Source organism: Ixodes scapularis, unplaced genomic scaffold (genome assembly GCF_016920785.2).
Source record: "Ixodes scapularis isolate PalLabHiFi unplaced genomic scaffold, ASM1692078v2 PGA_scaffold8__174_contigs__length_109621045, whole genome shotgun sequence".
Lineage (NCBI taxonomy): Eukaryota > Metazoa > Arthropoda > Arachnida > Ixodida > Ixodidae > Ixodes > Ixodes scapularis.
The window spans coordinates 93036596-93060104 of NW_024609883.1; the positions used below are offsets into that span (position 1 = coordinate 93036596).

A 23509-nucleotide genomic window follows, 5' to 3' on the forward strand; every position below is an offset into this window, starting at 1 on the left:
GGAATGCCTGCTCAGCGCTTACCAGAACGAGCTGTCCGCCATCTGCGGCTGCCGTTTGCGCGCTGTTCTGCAGGGATCCATATTTAAGAAGGTGAGGCCCGAAGGGTGACCAGCTGGTGTATACACGCGAGGGCATACTCTAAGACCTCTGGAGCGTCTGCTTTCCCGCAAGGCCTTTGGGGCGCTAAATTCCGTCTCAACGTAAACCCGCGGCCATACAGCTAATTTATGATACAAAATACAGCCAGTGGACACTGTCTGAGACATATTACTTTCTTGCACGAGGTCCAGTTAAATTGATAATGATAAAAAAATGTCTTCAGAGATGTTCGAAACGTGCATATCTATGAAGAAAACATGCATAAAACATGTTTACGGCGCTTAACATGCTTGAGGCAAAACGTGCTCGAGGCAGGTAACGATGTCCTCGTGGGTCTGCAAAGAACACCCTGTCTCGTGTATGATGTACGAGCACAGCTTAACTGCGGCCCTATAGAGTGACAGCGAGCCAGACACGTCTCGCAGTCGTTGACCTCTCTCGGGCAACATGGAGTTTGACGTCCTCTTTCAACTTTGCAGATGACACTGCTGTCCCCCTCTGCGAGAGCGGCCATCTCGACGGGTCAGGTGCTGTCCATACTCGGTGTGGACTGCTACCAGCTTGCCATGAGCATCTTCAATTTCCCGTACCCGGTCTGCGGCCTTCTGTGCATGCCAATCATGCTCTACCTGTTGGCGTGCAGAGTGGGCACCGCAACACCCCTCTGCTGTGCCGGCTACCTGCTCTTCGTGTTTCTTCTTCCCATACCGATATCGAGGATGCAGAATTTCCTCTGGGTAAGTGAACGAGGCTCGCCTACAGCGCCACATCTCTACTTTTTTTTTTTTTTTTAGTTTTGCGAGGCGATTGATTATGGTTCTAGGGTTGAGCGAATAGTGGTTCGAACCGAATAGCGCTGCGTCATTCATAGCCTTGATAGTGTATGGGAAAACTAAGACGACAGGTTCATTCAATGGGGCAGAAGCTAGGGATGACGCTGTGATATTCGATTCGAACCACTATTTACACAACTCAGTGAGTATGGTCCGTTTTACTTTGAGGTCGACCTCAGCCGACGAGCCAGTCAGGCAGCGCCAAAAGTGCGTCGCCACGACGCTCGTTGTTTTTTTTGTGTGTGTGATATATCATCGGCTGAACCAATCGCGCACTTAAGGAAGCGCAGTGTCATGGTGAATTCACTGTGCATGATTGGTTTGGTCGATTAGTGCAAACACACAAAGACAATGAGGCCCGTGACGTTGTCTTTTGGCGCCGCTTGATTGGCTCTGTCGGGTTGTAGCGTCAGCTGCGGTAGGACCTGAAGTTAAGCGAAGTATAACGCCGAATCGTATGGTACCCCGAATCATCACCTCGCATTACAATAGCCAGCCGGCAACAGCCAGGCAGCGCCAGCAAAATGAGAGCCCACGGTTATACCATGTCTCGTTGTAACTTGGCAAAGGGTGGACGATAAGCCCAAATTGCGTGCTGACGGCTTCGATATGCGCTACGTATACGAGCGCAACGCGCACATATTGAAACATGACGCAGCGAAAAGTCTGATACTTCTTCGCAGTAAAAACGCACTCCGGTGTTACGTAGTCACGCTCCGATTGGCCGACCACGGCCTTAGCTTCCGCCGTACTGGCATGTTATGCGATCACAGCTTCCTGGCCTACCCAGTATTTCTCAAACTCCCCACAAGGTCCGCTTTTCGTCGTTCGACGCGCCACAGCGTATAGATGGCGCTTCACCGCAGCGTCCAAGAATGACATATTGGGTGACACCATGCTTCCACGTGACACTGTAACGTGGTGTCACGTGACACGGTTAATACCCGTCACAAAGTACCGTCCCTAAGGACTGTAACGTCACATGGCACCGTGACGTCTGCATGGCACCATTATGACGTCACCTTGACGTCCTCATGATAATACGATGGTGTCATAGTATCACGTGGCGTCACAGTCGTTTGTGACGGTTTCTCGATTTCAGCACTCCATTTCTTTTTACTAATAGTTCCGCCAGATGAGAGCGCGCGACGAGCGCCTCAAGCAGACCTCGGACCTGCTGTCTTCCGTGCGCCTGGTAAAGATGTACGCCTGGGAAGACGCCTACAAGGACAAGCTGCTCCGTGCCAGAGACGTGGAGATGAAGCCGCTCTTCTGGGTCAACGTGCTAGATGGGCTGATAGACTCCATCTACAGCGCTTCCAGCTCTGTGGTACGTAACACTCGTTCGATACGTCTATTAATGGTCAGACAATAGCAGACCTGTACGTAACGAGTTAATTGTACCCCTTTACTTTTTTCAGTAACGAAACAACGACCTAGTTACTTGTCAAGAGAAGGAACGAGTGACGTATTTCCAATACTTTTTTTTTGATAAAGTAATGAATGACGATATTTGGTTACTTCTGGAGAGGAATGTGTACGATACTACAGGTTTTCCAGCTCATTTTAATCCAAGCGACGACCAATTTAATCCCGGGGTCACTGAGTTTAATCCAAGCGCCATACAATTTAATCCAAGCGTCACACAATTTAATCCCGGGGTCAGTCAATTTAATCCACAATACATATATGCACTTACTGCGTTCAGTGGTCGTGTTTCGCTTACACATTTGGTCACTTAGAAAAATTGTTTATACAATTATATGTTTTGGGGGAAATTGATAATTTGATCACTGATGAATTACTTTGAGTTACTAGTCCCACTATTGACGAGGCTTCATTGATATGTTGGTTACTCTTTTTAGAGCGCAGCTCTTAGGCACCCATTTCCGGCTTGAGCGACGTCGCCGTCGCCGTCGGCGTAACCATGTGGTGCATGATGGGTAAATTCCCCCGCTAAATATAGCGGAAAAATTTCCTCGCTAAACCTAGCGGAAAATTTTCCCCTCTAAATCTAGCGGAAAGTTTTCCCCTCGAAATTTAGCGGAAAATTTTCCCCGCTAAATCTAACGGAACAATTTCCCCGCTAAATCTAGCGGAAATTTTTCCCAGCTAGATTTAGCGGGAAATTTGCGTCTAGTGGAAATATTTCCTCGCTACATCTTGCGGAAAATTTTCCCAGCTAGATTTAGCGAAACATTTGCGTCTAGCGGAAATTTTTCCCCGCCAAAATCTAGCGGAAAATTTGCCCCGCTATATTTAGCGGAATATTTCCGCCGCAAAATCTAGCGGAAGATCTTCCCAGCTAGACTTAGCGGAAAATTTGCCCCGTTAAGTCTAGCGGAAAATTTTCCTCGCAAAATATAGCAGAAAAGTTTCCCCGCTAAATCTAGCAGAAAATATTTCCCGCTATATTTAGTGAAACATTTCCCGCTAAATTTAGCGGTTAAAATTTTTGCTAAATTTAGTGGGGGAAATTTTCCGCTAGATTTAGCGGGGAAAATTTTTCGCTAGACAGCGGGGCACATTTTCCGTTTAATGTAGCTGGGAATATTTTCCGCTACATTTTGCGGGGGAAATTTTTCCGCTAAATTTAGCGGGGAAATTTACCCATCATACACCGCGCGGTTACGCCGACGCCGACGCCGCTCAAGCCGGAAACGGGTGCCTAAGAGCTGCGCTCTAAAAAGAGTAACCAACATATCAATTAAGCCTCGTCAATAGTGGGACTGGTAACTCAAAGTAATCACATTAGTGATTAAATTATCAATTGCCCCCTAAAAATTCTAATTGCATAAACAATTGCTCTAATTTACCAAATCTGTAAGCGAAACACGACCCGTGAACACAATAAGTGCACATATATATTGCGGATTAAATCGACTGACCCCAGGATTAAATTGTGTGGCGCTTGGATTAAATTGTATGGCGCTTGGATTAAATTAAGTGACCTCGGGATTAAATTGGTCGCCGCTTGGGTTAAAATAAGCGGGACAATCTGTAGTACGTAACCTAGTTCTCGCCCCGACTCGTGCATGTAATTGGCACAAGAAAAACAAAAAAACAAAAAAACAACCGCATCTCCACGTGGTGAATGATGTTGATTGGGGCGAAGCTCTGGTGGTGCTTGTCTGCGTAGACGCTGAGCCGCAGCATGCCGAGCCTTTCGTTCGTTTTCATCCCTGTCACGCTGCGGTCAAATGCTCGAATGCGTATATAACCACGTTCCATACACCACACATTCTCTTTCTGACATGGATGAAAACGAACGAAAGGCGATCGGCATGCTGCGGCTCACCGTCTACGCAGACAAGCACCACCAGAGCTTCGCCCCAATAAACATCATTCACCACGTGAAGATGCGGTTGTTTTTATTTTTTGCCCACACGAGCACGAAAGCACGTGCTCACGTGCTCGTGAGCACGAGCACCCGACGCCGGACATCGGACGGACATACGGACATGGCTAGCCCCTAAGGAGCTTCGCCCCTAAAACCCTAGACAAACCATGAAAAGATGTGCACAAGCTTGGTCACTATAGACCAGGGATGTGCAAATGACGGCTCCTCAGCCTCCTGCGGTTCTCCATGGGCCCACGTAGAGCTTTTAAATTCCTGGTAAACCTACCCCTGCAGGATGAAAAGAAAAGAGGAAAAAAGCAGCTTGCGTTTTGTCAACTTTGTGCCATCAGACGAACTTTGGACAAGGTCACGGATCAAACTCCCTAAAAGTGTGATTAGCTAGGATTCACCAACCATCTCAACGACGCGCCTCACAAGCACTTGTTAACAACATATTGCCTGCCTTTCATTGTTATGATTTGTTTTCTGTCTTTTTTGGTTTATCTTTGCCTGCCTTACCCTTTATACCTGAACCCTGTCTGCATAGACAAATAGATAAATAAACGCGCTTGAAGTCACGCTCTCCCTAGAGAATTCTATTCGTCGAATTAAAACACGCGCGCTAGCGCCAAAAAGTGAGGTACACGTGCCGTCATCCTTTCTTTTTCACGCGCATGCGCAGTGAAGAAGAGGGACATGCAAGGAACCGGGAAATTTGCTTGAGCCCACCTGTGGAGTGTACGCTGCGATGGAGTTAATTAAATGCGATTTTGACATTCGCAGCTGATCATCATATTCTTCGGGACCTTGGCCATCTTCAACCCTGGTGTAATGCTCCCATCTTCCGTCGTGTTCAGTTGCGTCTACATGATTTTTATAACGGATGTCCCCATGACGCAAACGTCTATGGCCTTGCGAGTGAGGAGTCAGGTAAGGTTTCTTCAAATTGTTACACACTCTTAAAATGACGTAAACAAATGTGTAATGTCTTGAACGAAGTTCTTGATCTCATTAGCGCCTACACTCTTAGAAAAAAGGGTATGGATAGTCCTCCCTTAGGGGAGGAACGGTCTTGTAACCTATGTTCCTTTAGAAAGGGAGAAACTTTCGTCCCTGAAGCAGGGGAGCAAAGTTCCTCCGTCGCTTGCATCTCAATATGGCGGCCCCGAATCGAGCAAATCGAGCCCAATAAGGCTTGACGAGGACGCTACGTCTCTTGTACGGGACGAGAGGAGCAGCAAATAAAAGCATAACACGAGCTTTCCGCGAACTGTGTTTATTTTCGAAGCCAGATTCCCGCCACAGGCGTTTCGAAAGCAGTTACTCAGTCTTCTCGTCGACAGCACTGCGATGTTAAACGGAGACAACCGATACCCAGTTACTTCGCGCACTTTGCGTCTTACCTTAGGTGTTCCTCGGTTCACAATTCCTTCGTCAACCGCACATCACTGAGAAAGGCAAACTCAATCCGCGAATCAAAAGCCGCTCTCGAAAGAACTAACTCGAAGCCGCTGATTATCGCGTAGCGTGAAAGGTTGAATCTCTAGCCACCAGATGGCGGGGTCGCGGGGTCAAGCAGAGTAATTGCAAGTAGATAGGCTAGGTGGCGCTAGGTACCGCCCCATTCATGTTCTACAAAAATAATTTGCTCTTCCAGGGCCACTACTGCACTTCAGAGCCGCTCTCCAGCGCTTGGGGATCCTCCACTATACACAGATTACGCTTATTACAAGCATCAGGTGAACATACATTGAGCACACACACGGCACACACAAATATCAATACAACGGAGCACCACACTAACCCGAATACTACACCCGCGTCAGTCAGTCAGAGTATTGGGAGGAGGAAATCAAAGGAAGTGTTGCTGAGCCGGAAGCTCAATATGTCACCTTTACTACACCCGCGCTCTGCGTTTCCGTCTTTTATACTGGTCGTTTTGAACGTACGGAACTTTTCGGTGACTCCCTAAGCAATAAAATATATTCCCAGCATGTTGATTTTTTTTCCAGCAAAGCAATACCCCTGAGTGTATTTTAAATGGCTCAGGGGATGAATCTCTTATTAAAAAGTAAACGCTCGATCATGCCGTAATTATTTGAAAGCCAATAAATCAAGCCGCTCGAATGCGGTTCGAAGCCATGAGTTTGTTTCCCCACACGGCACGTCGTAGCCTGTATTTCTATTGGTTTTTCTATTTGTGCTGTTCGCGCAAAGCTGCATTTGCCGTCTTCAATTAATCTCTGTAGAGCGGATATTCACTCAGCTGGAAGTGATGCTTCACGGGCTGAGAAATCGCTTTTCGATCAACTTGAATGCAGTCAAAGCTGCGACTAGCGGCAGGTACGGAGCTACGCCGTGGCGAGCTTGAAACCTTCTAGCGCTCATCCCAGCGCGCCACTTGGAGGGCAGTTTCTCCAGGAACCGTAGTGTATTTAAACAGCAAAATAAAGGGTAGCTTTTTTTTTCCGATTTTACCTACTCTTGTCTTTTAATGCTAAAATTAAACACAGTAAATATACGTACTTTCCGTCACGATTTCGTACTGTTGTCCTTTCCCCAGAGCGCAATCGCTGTCGAGGACGAGACAACCGACAGTCACATTGGCCACTGTACGATAGGAGCTTACCGTTCAGACCAGCGTTCCAACATGACTATCCGCACGTTGATCGATTGCACGTAATCCCTCAAGTGGTATTAAACTTTTTAATGTAAAGCGAAATGTCAACCTGCGACACCCCGCCCCCTCCGATCACGGCCCGACCAGCGGCATCAATGCCCGACAGTTTACGATCTCATCTTCTTGTTACACCACTGATACGCGAACACCCGGTCACATCGGCGATAATTCCAGTCTTCTGTTCACAACCCACGACACTGCCATCACGATGTTGCAGCTATGTTGTTGACACGCACAAATACAGAACCACGTTGAACGCCGGTTGCACTCGGCATCGGAAAACAAAACCGAACTCAGCACGGAAGGCACCCAGGCAGCCGGCAGCAAAACCTGCCTGTCTTGGACGCAGTTCCTGCGGTTTCCGTAACGTCGAAAACGTCGACACAGTTCCGCGTGGTTTCGCCAGTTTCGCTGGTTTCGCTACCGATGTTCCGTGCCGCGCGAGTCCCGCAATCCGGAGACAGCCATCCCCCAGTGTACGTGGCGCTGCTGGCACTGCTCCGGAACTTCGCTGTTTCTAGCGGCTTCGTTTGCTCGTTTGATAAAATTAGTGATAAAAACGTCAATGCAACCGAAATGTTCTGCACGTTTAGACTAGAAGACGGAATTACAGGCGGCCCTCGCTGCCGCTGAAGCTCAATCAACTCAAGAGCTCTTTATTAAACAACGTGCGCGGCCTGCTCGAAAAACGAAACCGAAAGAAGATGAGTCGGGAGGGCGAAAGCTTTCTCCCGTTTGCCTGGAGAAGGAGAAAAACGTTTCGTTCCTCTCTTCTTCTCGTGTCCGCTTGGGGGCGCGTCAGTAGAAGGGAGGAAGACGCGCCGTTGCTACTTTTTTCCTCCATTTTTTCTTAGAGTGTAGATGTCTCGCCAGCGCCCTCGCATGGTTTCCACCCGTAACGTCACGGCCAGGATCTGCCTCGCTGTGACGTCACGTGTTGTGATCCTGGCTACTCTCCTAATTTTTTCCACAAGTTTGATAGTGTGTATAAAAAGCGAGGCAGGATCTAGGAGGCGTCGCGTTCTCAGACTAACACCATCGAACTTGACGATCAATCAATTCTCTTATGCCCATCGTTTTACCAATCGCGGAAAGCGAGACACATATCGCCAGTTTTTGGTCGCGCTCATAGAGAGATTCATACCGATCGGAAGGCATTGCCGCCACATAATATGTAGTAAGCCGTAAATCAGGTATATTCGTCGCTGATAGAATGAGAACTATAGGAAGATTCTTCTGTTGTCTGCCGCTTCGGTTGGGACGAGAATCCCACCAACGATGACGTCATGTGCTGGCCTTACATTCTATACTTGTTTTAATTTCAAGAACCGTAGTAAAAAAAAGTCCGGCTCGTTGCGGAGCATTACTAATTTCAATCCTGATGCGAAGAATTAAGTTATATGTAGGAACATTTTAGATTAGACACATCTTATCTTATCAAGACGTACTCACTTCATCGCCAAAAAGCATCTCTTCTTCCACCAACAACCAAATATTGTAAGAACTACTTCGCGCGGCGTATGAACAATGCGCAAAACTTCCTATTAGAGCGCAGCTCTCAGGCGCCTGTTTCCGGCTTGAGCGGCGTCGCCGTCGGCGTAACCGCGCGTTACATCATGAGACGTTTCCCATAATGACGTCAGACGTGACGTCACGTGTGACGTCACGAGGGTCGAGAGTGACGTCACGAAGGTCACGACGAAGGTACCGACCTTCACAGTGAAGGTCATGTGAAGGTCACAACCTTTACGAGTGACGTCGCGAGGGAGGAGGAAGGGAGGATGAGAGGAGGAGGATGATGAAAATGAGAAGAGGAGGATGGGGAGAGGGAGGAGAAGGATAGAAGGGAGCAGGAAGAGGAGAAGGTATGGAGGAGGAGGGGCATACCCTTCTCTCTGTACCCTCCCCTCCTTCTCAAGAGTTACGCTCTAATTCGGCATTACAGGGAGTTGTAAACGTCTTTTTTTTGTTGAGGTGAAAACGAGTATAGGTGATATTGGTTGGAGGCCGGATATACGAAAGAGACGCCACGCCGTTCTCACCCTGTGACTACTGTTACAAGAAAGGTTAGATAAAGCGACAAAATAGACCTTTTTCAAAAGCCCGCGCCATCGCCTGTCCGCCATTGCTTGATCCTGTACTTTGAGCATGTGTTGGACACTAGGGTTGCGACAGAGTTCGGCGTGGACTCGGTTCAGCCCGTATTGGAAACGAGTGCTGCTCCAGCGCTCGGCGAAGATTCGGATCCAATCACACGCCACGTGTCCAAGCAATGGCGGCCGCCAATGTTGCTCGATGGTCTTTTGAAAAGGAGCGTAAATACACGACACCATGTAATCAAGTACTTACCGGGATCTCCTAGTTCGAAGGTAAATTAGTCAGAAAAGTAGCTAGTTGCCACCGAAGTATCCAGTTTGTTAGTTGTAGAAATTAGTAGAAACGTCGTGGTCTTTACTTTCCCTAACCACACTAAGTTCACCAAAAAAAGAAAAAAAGGAAAGTGTTTTCTAAAAGTTCTAAACAGAAAGCTATATGAATTTTTATATTATTTCACCAGAATTATTGTTTGGAAACGCGTCTCGGGTTCTTAAAAAAATTGGCGGCGACCTCTCTCTCCAGAGTCCTATAATTCATAAAATTCAGTATTTAAGATGCTATCGTTTAAAATTATTTAGAACACATTGAACCGTCGTTTTGGGCTGTAAAGGGAAAACTTTTTTTTTTTTTTTTTCTCAATTTCCCCGGAACATTGAGCGGGAAAACTGGGTTCATGGGCCGCCACGTAGCTTCAATTTCCCCTTTTAATTTAGCCAGGAAACTGAATTGATGTTAGGTCTCGTGACGTCAGGTCACGCGACATCAATTTCCCTGCCGACTTTGGCGGGGAAACTTAAAGGGGTCCATGAAACGATTTTCCTACTTCTTCCTCCTTAGCTTTAACCCTCAACTCAAATGCGAATTGTGAAATCACGTGGTCGTGACATTCCTTCGGCACCGGTGCGATGACTCCTAGCTTCCACCGTGTTTTTTATGCACACCATAGAACTTGCCATTCCCCAGTGACGATAAGCTCCGTCAGGGCACTCATTGGTCACGAACGCGAATCCCAATATGCGTCGACGGATTGATTGTTGACGAGCGCATACGTCCGAGTGACGCAGTTCTCGTGTCCACTGCGTGAGCTGGGCTCTGCTGACGTCAGTTTGGCGCCGGTGACGCGCTTTTGGAACCGCGGATGTATCATAGTGAAAAGGCGGAGAGCATTCGAAGGCAAGAAGGTACAAAATAGTCCGCTATATTTTCAAATGTTCGTACCGAAAAGCTGGCTTCTGACTTTCTAGCCTCTTTCTTTTGGCCTACTAAACGATATTATGCGATTAGTAAAGTCCCAATTTAAAATCATTCATCCCAAAACAAAATTCGTTTCATGACCCCTTTAATTTGCGTAAAAATAACGTGACGTCGCGTCACGTGACATCAATTGATGTCATGTGTCCTAAACTCCCATCATATGTTTTCCGCTAAATTTCTTTTGCGGGAAATGCACGGAAAAACAAACAAAATTCCGATATTCCGTTAAAAAAAAATCATGCTTTAAAAGTAACGAAACGCACTGCCCTTTGTAAATCCGTCGCAGCTGATAAAAACGTATAGTACTATTTAACAAATCTCTACGGTAAAGACAAACGCCCGGGCGCGTGAGCCCAGCTCAGCAGTGTGCTTTTGTTTGTGCCAGAGCTTGTGCATCAGAGGCACTTTCCAAAGCCACGCGCTCGTGCACATGCCTTTGTCTGCACTGCGGATGTTTGTGAGATGGAGTGTATATAGACGCTTTGCAGCAGCTGTGCATAGACGCCGCCATAACTGACCTTCAGTTTTTGTTTCCCCTTTTTTCGTTTATTTCACTTCATCATTACCATAGCAGGCCAGGTTATTGCCACATCAGACTAAATACTGTAGATTCAACTGTGTCCTTTTCTAAAGCATCGGCCTTTGCAGAGGATCGTCAACTACCGTTTCAGTTGCTCGGCATCTCGGTAAGACAAGAGAAGGTCAGCAATGGCGGCTGTAATTTGGCGCGTGTGTAAAGCGTCTATAGGGAGTATTCACTGGCGGCCATAGCTGTGTGCGCGAATGCTGAGCGCGTGCTGACGGCGAGCTTCCACAGTTCTTTTGCAACGTGCATTCCGCACCATCAAGAGTGCCGGTCTTAGCGGCCTATTGATGTGAGCTCGTCCTGAGCATGCGCTCTAAATAGCAGCCACAAATTTGGCGTTCAGTGAATACTCCCTACATCCACTGTCTGCATTTTCACGGATGTGACCGCAGCGGATCGAATCGAGATTCGACTATTTTGTTTGTTAGTACACGCTAAAGAAAGCACGCGCGTCTACTTTCCCGCACAACACTCGGGAGCCAATCGCCGCAACTTACGGAGTCAGCTCAGTGAATGCCGATGCCGAAACATATGTTTAGACCAAAAAACGCAGTCTGAGTTGTGACATTAAGCAATGCAAGCGAGACGTTTTGCATTGTTCAATGTCACAACCCAAACTGCTCTTTTTTCCTAAACATAGTATGCTTCGGCATCGTCATTCGCTGAGCTGCCTCCGTAAGTTGCGGCGATTGGCTCCCCGAGTGTTGTGCGGGAAAGTAGACGCGCGTGCTTTTTTTAGCGTGTAGATGGGTAGAACAGGAATGAGTGAAAAGACAGGCTGCCTGCGATAGGTCCCTGCTCGATTTGATGCGCCACGATCGCATCCACGTAAACCCAGCCGCTAGCTACATTTACATGAGCGCGATCGTAGCGCATCGAATCGAGCAGGGACCACTCACACCCAGCCTGTCTTCCTACTTCTTCCTCTTCTACCCAACTGCTACCAATCAAAAGAGTCAAATCTCGATTCGACGCGCCACTGTCGCATCCAAGTAAACGCAGCCGCTGACAGCTTTAGAAACGCGGGGCGTATCGAGCTTCGAGCTTCTTATCAACGCTCAGCGGCCAATGAAATTGTGGCAGGAACCGATAATAAGCCAGAAGAACGCATTACCAAAGCAAGAAGCGTGAACGTAATTAATTGTAGATGCTCAGTTTTTCCATTGACTGTGTGGAACGCAAGATCGTCTGCATTTTGTGCGGGGGTTGTTGCTGTGACGTCGGAACGCCGAGTTTTGATCGGCTCCGTATGAAAGGATAGTGGCTAGACCTCGTGGCAGCTGTAGTATTGAGATCTACCCCCTATCCTTCCAATCACAGCCAATGAGAGATCGGAGTTCTGACGTCACCGCAATCCCTGCGCAAGGAGCAGACGAACTCGCACACAGTATGGTCACTGGAAACTATTCAAAAACGCAAAATGACGAAGGAAGAAACGCAAACAAAATAGTCACGCCCTGTCTTTTGCTAACCGGTCGCCGACTACATGTACTCCTGCGTCGAAATAAGGCTCGCGTGAACTTTGTTTTTGCTCATATTGCATTAATGTCGGTTGTCCGTTACCTATACTCCGTTTCGCAAGCCCGACTGCGGCCAACGCTACGCCTTGGCGCAGCCCATCAAGCATGCGCCAAAACTGCATCGTCAAAAGCGCTCTTTTTCTTTGTGAATGCGAACGTGGCGCGACTCCGCGCTTTGTGTATGCGTGAAATTGGTTTAGCCGTGGAGAGGGCAAACGCCTAAAGACGACAGGCGCCGTGACGACGCTGCACTTTTGGTGCTGCTTTCTGATTGGTTCCGTCGGATCGGGCCTAATGCGAAGCGGAGGATAGATTTATTGTTTTCATGCCTATGCGGAGGGCAAGTCGTCTGCTTTTTGTGCAGGGGTTGCGGTGACGTCAGAACGATGCCGAGTTCTGATTGGCTTCGATTGAAAGGATATAGTGGGTGTACCTCAATGCTAGATGCCTTGAGGTCTACCCACTGTATATTTCTTTTCAATGAGCCAATAAGAGCTCGGCATCGTTCTGACATCATCGCAACCCGTGTGCAAGAAGCAGACGAACGAGAGCTGCGCAAATCCTTACCTGCTTCGTAGTAAGAGGAACTGTACTGATTCTATCGTGTCGTTCGTTTTGAAGACGTCTTTGTCGCTGAGGAGGATTGTGGAATTCTGCACCGAGGAAGAGAAAGAAGAGGACCAGGTCAGGTCAGAGGACATGATGCTAAAGCACAAAGGTATATTACGGTCGAGAGGCCGCTTTTGAAGCTCTTGGAGTTAGTGACATCACATGATAATGAGCAAGAAAAGGTTATGTGTAAGCAGCACCTACGTTAGATATTCCTAAGGTATCGAAGAAATGCTTTTCTGATTAAGAGGGGATTATGCGTCTCCTCTCTAAGTGGGACTGCAAGTTAATCATGCCTAAAGCTGCAGCACGTACCATTTGCAACTCTAACGTCGAACTAAAATTACTTGATTCTTACTTGTAAGTTACGAATGTCCTCATTACTTTCGTTTAATTTTTTTGCAGAGTTACCATAATTTTTTTTCTTATTTTATTTAATGTGTAGAATTAAGACTATGAGATATTTCTAAGCACAGTTGGCAAAAGTCACCTATATTTTTGTGTCAAGGGACAATTTGATAATAATTATCATGGTGATGATAATGATGACGATGATGGCTATGAGGATGATGATGATGATCAAGAATCAGTTTTATTTGGTATCCAAGAACAGCCATCCTGCCATTAGTGCTGGCACACCCATAAACTATAAAATATAAAAAAAAACGCACTATACCGAATACAACATAGTGATTAAAACCAAAATATAGTAAAAAAAAAAACTCAAAACGCGCATTTAGGAAAACATGTGCATAATAAAAAGGCGTCAGTTGAACTGACACACCCGGAGAGAAGTGAACCCACACTGACAATCAGCACGAAACTTTACCTAAAATGCAGAGATGTATAAAAAGACGACTGTCGTAGTGTGGGCATACCTGAGATTGTAAAACTCCCTTCCGAGAGCAAGCTAGGAGAGTCAATCAAGCCGTGCAGGGTCCCAGACGATAGACTGCAGATCCGCTTTCGCTCGATGCTGGTGCGGCATCTTGACATCTCGATGAGTCCTGAATCAACCTCACCCTTTGAGCAGCCTACACCTTTATGTGCAAAAAGATGCCTGAAGATTGTCTTATCACGTTCATGCTTTCTTGCGTCGTGCTTCGTGATTATCGCTCCGAACCCATAGATACGAGCTAATCAGGCAACAAGAAAGCCGAAAGTCTAATTAGGAAGCAAGACCGGTGAGGCTGCTCGCACGTCACACTAAAGACGCGTGTTTGATGCAGACATGATGCGACAATCATCTGCAGACGAGGCTCAAGCCTGTTCGAACTATGAATTCCCTCTGTACATATTTATGCTTTGAACACATCTGCAGACAAAGCTTATATGGCCAATGGTAGAGGACCGTTCTACAAGGAAGAAACATGGCTCAGACAGTGCCTGCACGCTGTCCCTTGTACGACGCATACCTTCCCATCGCACATTCATTGCATTTGACGAAATGTACCAAGTAAGGCGATTCTTTTTACCCATGTCCTGAGCCACCACATGTTTTTATTTTCTTCAAAAAAGGAGAGGTGCTTCTTTCCAACTGTGATTTCACCTGGACCAAGCCCACGGCTGACAAAGGTGGCGTGGGGCTCGACGACGTGAGCCTCCACGTGAAGCCCGGGTCGCTGGTCGGCGTGGTCGGGTTCGTGGGCAGCGGAAAGTCCTCCCTCCTTGCCGGCATCCTCGGGGACATGCACGTCACGAAGGGCAGCGTCACGTGCGCTGTAAGGGGACACATTCCTGCAGCGGATGACTTCCGGGAATTGCGCGCGCCTTGTGGGAAAAGCCGACATCGTGAAAACTACGACTCGGGGACTAACACCCCCGTGAAGATGGCAAACTAGATGTCATTTCTACCGAATTACCTTACTTGATTAGCCAGTCGGCTCGCCATCTTGATCCCGAACGTCGTACGTGCACCAATCTCAGACGAGGGTGGCACGCGCTAGTTGTTCACTTAATGTCATTCGATGGAAATGGCTGTAATTTTCCTGCGTGGTAGGAGTTTGATGTATTTTAGCGGACCGTAGTATCCTATATACGATTGCAAGCAGGACATTCAGTGGCCACCATGCCTCTGCTCGCGCGGGCAAGTACATGCAATTGCAAGCTTGCCGAAGCTGTGCTTACCCGCATTCTGCATATGCTTGCACGCATTGGGTGCCAGACGGTTGTCATGATTGCAATTGTTTATAGACAATTGCAAGCAAGGCCACTAATCGCCACCATGTCTCTGCTCGTATATACAAGCTCATGCAATCTCAAGCTTGCCAAAGCCATGTTCACGCCGAAGCTGCTCGCGCTCGCGCTCAATGGGGTACCAGTCGGGGCGCTATACACCTTTGCAAGTGGGATCCCGGCTTAACCTCAAACCGCGCGCCAAGGTGAGGCGGACCTACTCTCCAGCCAGGACGTTCGCTGGTTGTCGTACAATGTTGCCAAGCGTCTCTCGCCGAAGCATACACCACTGAGCGCAGAAAGAAATTGAAAGAAATAACTATAAAACGTGCACGTGTCGTCTTCGACCGCGAAAGAGCACGGATAATTAAATAAAATGCCTAAACCGGTAACAAATCGAAAAATTTCTAAAATATCTAAAGTCTTAAGGCGCTCTTCAGAATGCGCCACAAGTCGCATGGCCTTTGCATCAACGATGGCTGCGCTCGCGGCAGCTCTGGCTTCCACAACATGCAGGAACAGAGGCTGCGATCGTTATAAAGTCAGCTCCAACCCTGAAAGATGCCCCGTCCTACAATATGTGACGCTACGATTCTGTGTGGATACCTCCTCCTGCGTTCCGAGACAGTAAGTGTGCCGCTAACGTTAGCCATCGGCGATGCAGCAAACGGCACCATCTTGTCATCGCGCACCCCACTGACGTGCCCCTGGCGCACCCCAGCATGGCGGAAACGGTACGGGGCGCCAGCATCGCTCAAAATGGCAGCGCACAGGAGCCTTTCTTGCAAACGTGTATAGTTGCAGTTGTCTATGCGCGTTTCCACTGTCTACAAAAATCACAGTCCACGCGTGCTAAATCACAGTCCAGCCAGCGCCCGTTCGCAATTACGGCGAGCCAGGAAGTGCGCGTGCGTAACGCACAAGCAAAGCAATGATCGCGCCCTCACACACGTTTATCGAAAGGTGCATACTCGTAGACAACTTTTTGTGGCATTTCGTAAGAAGTGAAAAGTGCGCGTGCATAGCTTTGGCGGGCGCTCAAATTGCACAAGCGCACGTGCGCCCATTCTTTTGACTCATAGACATAGAAACTGACCCGAAAGTGTACACCTTTTCCATGAGGGCGCACCCATCTTTAATGTCGTCACTTCTGGTATGCGGTAAAACTCTTTTACTTGATCTCTCCACGCCGTTGGAAGGTGTTTACAAAAAATGCATGATTGTCACACAGTCTTGTTTTGCCTTACGTTGTCTCCTCAAAAACTACCAGAAAAAAATACTTTTAGTACGAGTACATAGTAGGAAAATGCGCATCAAGTAAAGTACAAGTTACTTAAAGTACTTCCTAACAATTTCGTATACAATATATGCTGTATAAAACTGCCTGCCGTCACTGATATAGATGAAAACGGCGCGACGTCTCTCTCCGATGCTCGGCCTCAGTGCAAGCGTTCGCGGCCTCCCGCCATGCCATAGCCTCCTTTATACTCACAAAGCCTGGCAGTTCAACGACGGAGCCATAGAGTGCCCTGTCGCAGATTTGGAGCGCGAGGATCTGGTAGGACAGAGCATCAAAAAGCCATTTTTCGAGGAACCTGGACGTCAGCGCACAGCTTTTGCAGCGGCGAGGACCCGAAACACGTTTGTTCGCTCGGGAAAACTGTGTTTCGGCGTCTCGCCACAGCGGGGCGCTAGTCACGTGGCTCTCTTCTCATCCGTTGTCTGCCGCGCCAAATTTTTCATTTCGGCGGCCGCTTCTCGGTCCTGGCGATCTGCGAGGCTTTGTCAGTGTATAGGAGGCTATGGCCGTGCATTGACTGCGCGTGCTCGCTCGATGCTCGCGTGACGGCATAGTCACCGACAGGTTGAGAACGACAGTGAGAAGTGTCAGTCGCACCGCCTCCAGCGCGAGCTTTTTTTTACCTTTCATAACGCTTCAGGGCTCTCGTGAGCTTCGGGGGTGCAAGCGCAGCTAAAGCCCAATGAGAGGCAATTAGCGCGTGCTGGAGGCTTCCAAAAGTCACGCCCTGCCCCGCTCATCTTGTCAGTGACTATTAGCGGCGAGATGTTTTGGTGGCGCCCTCCTGTGGTTCCCCTTTGTGACGTCATTACCTTGCGAACAACAAGTTCGATGGTGTTTGTAAATAGCATGGTGGAAGCCTGAAATCATTGCGCTCTCAAAGCAACACTGCCAACACCGTCAAAATTAAAGTTCTTTCATTCCTCTTATTTCCGTCGATGGTATACCCTTTCCGACGTCATAGTCAGCTTTTCGGCCAATCGTGGAAAGCCGACCACAGCGACGCTTTCGGTCGCGCACGTCGCCAATAGGCTGTTCTTTGTTTGGAAGGTGAGAGGAGGACCAGAGGGAAGGAGGAACCAGGAGAGATATCCTGCCAGCTGCATGCTCTCCTTGTAATGCATGTAACTACGACCAGGAGATAACGTCTGCACGTTCTAGATTGCTTCCGGATTCCCTTCTCTGATTATCATAGACAACTTAATAAACGCAGGGCGTCTTCACTCCGCAGCCAACGTAACTGCGGCATTAGACACATTCATTAAGCTGTCAGTTATTCCGGATCGCTGCTGGATACTTATTGACAAGAAACGTATGTTGCATTTCAGGGCCGTATAGCCTACGTGCCACAGATCGCCAACGTGCATAACATGAGCGTGCAGTGCAACATCCTCTACGGAAAGCGCATGCACCCCAAGAACTATAGCCGAGTGCTTGGCGCCTGTCAGCTTCACCAGGACGTGGACACATTTCCAGCCGGGGATCTCACCGAAGTGGGAGAAAAGGTTTGTACACTGAAAATACCCCTCGTATAGATGTTTTCTCGTTGAGTTTACTCCACCTACCGTAATTGATTTACGGAGAAATCAAGTTTGAAATGACAGCTCAGGAGGAGGAGAAGACCTCTGTTGGACCCTCGCAAAAGAGTATCAATTTTGGGCCTAGTCAAGTATAGTTCGAGAGTCGCTGACTGTTGAGTTCTTGGTTGTTCTTTTTTTTTTTTTGTGCTTAGTGTGCGATATGACCGAGTGTCGGGTTCATCCACATTTGCCTCAGTTATTTTTTTTTCTTTTTCCTCTGACTGCAGAACTTTGTCGATACGGAAATATGTAGTGGGTGTCCTATATTTTGTATTTTCTTTGCTTAGATCGGGGGGGGACCATGCATCCGTTCTATTTTGTTTGTTTGCATCGACCATTAATTCGTTGTATATACGTTATTTACATCGAGCATATATTCGTTGTATTTTTTTTTTTTTTGCATCTAGCACGCATGCACATGTATTTTTGCTGGTTGCCTTACCCTATACGCGCAAACAGGACGCTGCTTTCGTTGGCCAGCACAATTGACTTTGTCATTTGTTACTTGTTTAAAGTATTATTATTAATATAATTATTAAGAAGCACAGGGTATGGTGCGTCCTGATTACCTTAATATCGCTTTTTAGCCTATCAGATTGCCTACGCCTGTGTTTGTTAAAGTGTGACTGCAAAAAAAAAAAGGGTATTTTTAAACAGCCTAATTGGGACAAGCATGTGAAAAGATAATTTTTCCGCGAAAAAGGAATTTTTTTGCAGCAATATTTATTGCACGAGACTGATTTTAGTTTGCGGCTATTTCGTCCATTATAAATCGCGCGCCACAAAGTTGGTATTATACGTCACGGAGTGACGTATAACGGCCACTCCGCGCGTGTCGAAAGAGCGGTAGTTTCAAATCTGGAGAAGTTGTGATTTGACTAAATTACGTCCTGTGGCGTAAATATTGCTAAAAAAAAATGTTTTTTTGTAGAAGATATTTTGTGACATGCTTGTCCCAATCAGGCTGCTTAAAAAACACTTTTTTTTTGTTCGCAGTTACCCTTTAAGGCGCCAGTAACTACACATTTTCGTTTTTGTCGGAAACGTTATGAAAAACAAAACAAAAATAAACATTAAGCCTCGGTCACACTATGTCATTGAAAATTACAGTCTGGAGAAAAAATCAGAGGCGTATTACTTCCTTGTATATGACGGTCACTTTGGTAATATAAATACTGTCTGCTATCATATGCGAATTGTACATTCATAGGGGGGGGGGGGGGGTACGGAAAAAGATCATTAAAGATGGCTCGGGGGGCGCGTGTGCTGAGCGGACGCACGGTGGGCAGTTGGTGCCGAAACATCGTTGCAGTCGGTGCTTCTTTTTTCTTTTTCTTTTTTAATTTTTTTACAACTGGCTCCACGTTGGGCGCCACTTGTGGAGAATGAAAAGACGACCACCGACTGCGACGGTGCTCAGGCTCGATCTGTTCCCCGCGCCTCGAGCTTGTTCGAAGCAAACGGGCTTTGATCATGCTTCAGCAGTGTGACTTCCGGTAGATCGTTCCGGCCCATAGAACGAGCTGTTGCATCCGGAAAGCATTGTTCGAGCTTTTGTGTGACAAATAAAGTACCGGGTGGTCCGAATCGTCATGACGTGTTTGTAGAATTCATGTGGGTACGCAAAGAGCGGAGTGACTGGTGTGCGCTCATAAAAGACTCGAGCGCGGTTTTAGTACCCCGTCTCTTTTGCAGGGTGAGACGTTGAGCGGCGGCCAGAAGCAGAGGATCAGCCTGGCGCGGGCAGCCTACAACCAGGCGGACGTCTACCTTCTTGACGACCCTTTGAGTGCTCTGGACGCGGTGGTTTCGAGGAAGGTGTTCAAGGAGGTGATCGGCAAGAACGGCATCCTCAGAAATAAGGTCCCATCACGTCCGTTTGTTTTCTTGTTTTGTCCACTATATATACAAAGAGAATTTAAAAAAAAAATATAGGAAAAAGAGTCATAACGTGTCAGAAAGATTGTAATAAAAACAATTACATAAAATCCTGAATGAACGCTAGCTCTCTCATGGTGGAGAGAGGAGAGGGGAAAAGGTGACGTAGGTGATCTTTCGGAGGGGGCGGTCTTTTTGGGGGTGGGTATTTTTCCGGGATTTTACGGTATTTGTTTACGGGGCATGGTTTCTCAAGAAATAAAAAAAAAAATACAGACTTTACCGTGTCACCACGTTACTTTGAAGCTGGGGTCACAATGACAATACATCATACAAAAGACAGTCTCCAAACGCGAGTCACCGCAGTATACGGGGTTCGAAAGCCCCGTGGCAAGTTTTCGCCTTGAACTCATTGGCATGTGGCGTTCGAAGCACGAATCTCGCGGCGACTCGCGTTCGAACTTGCATGCAAACTCTCTTTTGTACGATGTATAAGCGGTGTGACCCCGGCGTTACGATGGCTTCACTAGGTATGGGATTCTTGCGACTTGTCTAGTTTTGAATGCGAGGTACGTGTGCCATCGCTGCGGCATCCGAAACGCGGTGCACTTGCCAACAGCAAGGCGACCCTGTTTCCGCGCCCTGCCTGTCGGCCAACCGTCAAGATCGCGACATCCTACAGCATGACATGCCTGTCCCTGCCGCTTGTTGCCACTTCGGAGTCATTTTAACGTCAGTCGGAGACGCGTTCCGTGCATCGTACTTTTAACCTTCGGCGGCACTCCTATCTATGAATGGAGATATGCATGCTCACGGTTGTACCGTTGAAATTGGGCGGTGACTTGCGCCATCTTGCCAGTGCCTTTTAGCATCAGTTAACCTCTATCTAGCGAGATAATATGTTAACGTGACACGTGCGCATCCGCACGTTAGAGCACATCAGCACACATTCGCACGCTAAGTGTGGAAGTTCTGAGTGTCAAACAAAATATGAAAATCAGTACTTGAAACAAAGTGTTTCTGCTATGTCTTCTTTTCTTTTCTTCAGACGCGCATTATGGCGTGCAACCAGGGATCATTCTTGGATCAGATGGACAAGCTCGTGCTTGTTCACAACAGACGCATCATCGTTTACGACACTCTGGCGGATCTGCTGAACGATCCCAGGGCTCCCGAAACACTTCGCCAGGGGGCTGTGACGAATGCCGCAGAGAAGAGCAAAAAGGAGTTTCCGTGAGTAGCTAGCGTAGCCCATCGTACGCTCACGCTTCTTGCTTTACGGATCGTCTCTCGATGTCCTTGTTGTCTGATGCCGTTGGCGGTATGGACCAACTCAACTATCTGACATCAACGCCAAAGCGGTGGCGCTGCTGTCGGCACTGCGCATACGCAGGTGCCTCAGGCGAATCTGGTTTCTGCTCACGCCCAGCGCCCCCACCCGGTGCGGCTGCAAACGCGGGCCCGTTTATGAACAGTGTTTTGTTTTATTTCGTGATGCACCGTGACCACGGAGGCGCAATAAAACTGGCTGCTCAGATCGGTCTCTTACAGTGCGACAAGCGTAAATATATCTTAAACCTAAAAATGTAAAAACACACAAAAAAAGCACTAAAAATTGGGAGGAAAGCTTTTTTTTCTTTCCCCTTCATAAATAAAAAAAATGTATAAAAACAAATATCCCCCTTAACATTTTCAAACGCACTTCAACACTCAAGAAAGAATGCAGGAATGAACTTGATGCATATATATGCGTCTCGTGAACTTGAAGTGTGCTCGCGCTGCCGAAGGCGGGACGAAGGCATAGGGTTCGTGCTGGAGGCTGGCCATTCGAGAGAGACCACCATGCTCGTCTTGTCCAGTCATACATTATTTACATTGTTATTCTAACGTAGTTATTGACTGGAATCGATACATCGCAATCTTTTTGACAGGCACGATCTAATCGCGATGGGTGTTGGCGGAATCTCTCTGAGTCCCACTATTCCCCCTCAGAGCGACAAAGAGAAACAACCGACGCCGAGGAGTCTAAAACAGGCGCAGCGTGCCGATGCCTTTGGCAGGCTTGCGCTTTCTCGGTACTCGTATGATGAGCACGAGTAATTGCGAGGCTGCCGAGATACCTTTGTGTGCATGCTGCACATTTTTGAGACTTGTCGACGTGTCGATTGCTTTTCTCTGGCACTCTAGTGGAACTCTGGCATAATCATTTGCCACGACGGAGCGAAATTAATCTGGGCAGCACTTTCTGAGAGAAAGTGCTTACCTGCTTTTGTTTGACGAATTGAAAAGCGGTACTCTAATTTTCCAGTGGCCGTGACATGGAAAGGAGCGGAGAGGGTGCGAATGGACGGACGACTGTCGACGAAGTGGCCGAATCTAAGAAGGTACTGTTACGCAAAATGACTCGTTAAATAGCGTGTGCAAAATGTACAAAGTTTTATGTTTCATTTTTTTTTTTCATGTAAACGCAGAGCGCCTGGCAGCTCATACGTGCCTTGACGAGAATGTCCGGACCTTGCATCGCCATCGGCTTGCTCGCTTTCCTGGCAAGCGCGGTGGCTCTCGCGTGGCAGCTCTACTTGATCAGAGCCTGGACCAGGGCTACGAGCAGCAGTGGGTCCACCGAAGCGTTGGGGCCGACTTGGATCTGGGTTCTTGCCGCAGTCTGCGTCGCCGACGGTGTGTGACCTCTTTCCTGTTGGGCACGCGTGCTCGCCATATCCTTGTTTGTTGGTCTCACTCCCATTTTGGTCAGTGAATTGACGACCAAGATTATGGTCAGTGCACGGCTTCAAGGGCCTGGCCTTTCATGTTCGCTCTTCTCATTGGTTCTTCCGCGTTGTTATCGGCTATTGACGCAGTCTGATTGGCTGTGGAGCGAGCAGAATAACCTCGGGACTCTCCACACCCTCTTAAGTCGCAAATGACTATAGCACGTATGGGGAGATTGTACCGTAAATACTTACTGGAATTAAGACAACTCATGTTTAGCAACCAACTTTACAAACTCCAGTGTGTCTACTTTTCCGCAAAGCAGTTGGGAGAGCCAATCGCTCCAATCCACGGAAGGAGCTCGGCCAATGACGAGGCTGGACATACAGTAAGAGTTGAGAAATAAAAGCAGTCTCTGCTCTGACAATGAAGATTACGTAAACAAGTGTTTCAGACTTACTCAATGTCAAGCGCAGGCTGTTTTTATTTTCTTCGTCTTTTTCTTTAAAGCTTAGTCATGTTTTAGCCTAGGGGTCGGGAGGAGGTGTAGCCTCACCTTATCTCTCTTTGTACATTTGTAGTTGCGTTTTATATTTAGACAGCGAATTGTTTGTCAGGCTTAATGGGTGTCTGGTGTCTTAGCCAGTGGGGTACTACGACTGCTAGCCTTGGGTCTTTAACGCGCATCAAGTTTTAGTGATTGCACGAGCGCATGCCGGTACGGTGCTCATCCCGATGGAAATGGGTAGAGATGAGGATCGATCCCGGGTGTTACCTGGGTTCGATCCCCGCTGGGGCTGATTCACAGATCTGCTTCTGAGTGCGACAGACTGCATCGGAACCGC

At 47.7% G+C, this 23509-nt stretch overlaps 1 protein-coding gene across 1 annotated transcript in view; it reads left to right on the forward strand.

The window, feature by feature from the left end:
* Positions 1–23509, forward strand: part of LOC8053837 (multidrug resistance-associated protein 1) — a 38488-nt gene continuing 14979 nt past the window's right edge. The window contains exons 1-11 of the mRNA XM_040213816.3: positions 1–91; positions 580–837; positions 2060–2263; positions 5057–5203; positions 13032–13128; positions 14538–14740; positions 17823–17999; positions 19770–19937; positions 21001–21185; positions 22261–22336; positions 22424–22631. Coding sequence (XP_040069750.2) covers positions 580–837; positions 2060–2263; positions 5057–5203; positions 13032–13128; positions 14538–14740; positions 17823–17999; positions 19770–19937; positions 21001–21185; positions 22261–22336; positions 22424–22631 — 1723 coding nt within the window. The 5' untranslated portion in view covers positions 1–91. The remainder of the gene's footprint in view (positions 92–579; positions 838–2059; positions 2264–5056; positions 5204–13031; positions 13129–14537; positions 14741–17822; positions 18000–19769; positions 19938–21000; positions 21186–22260; positions 22337–22423; positions 22632–23509) is intronic.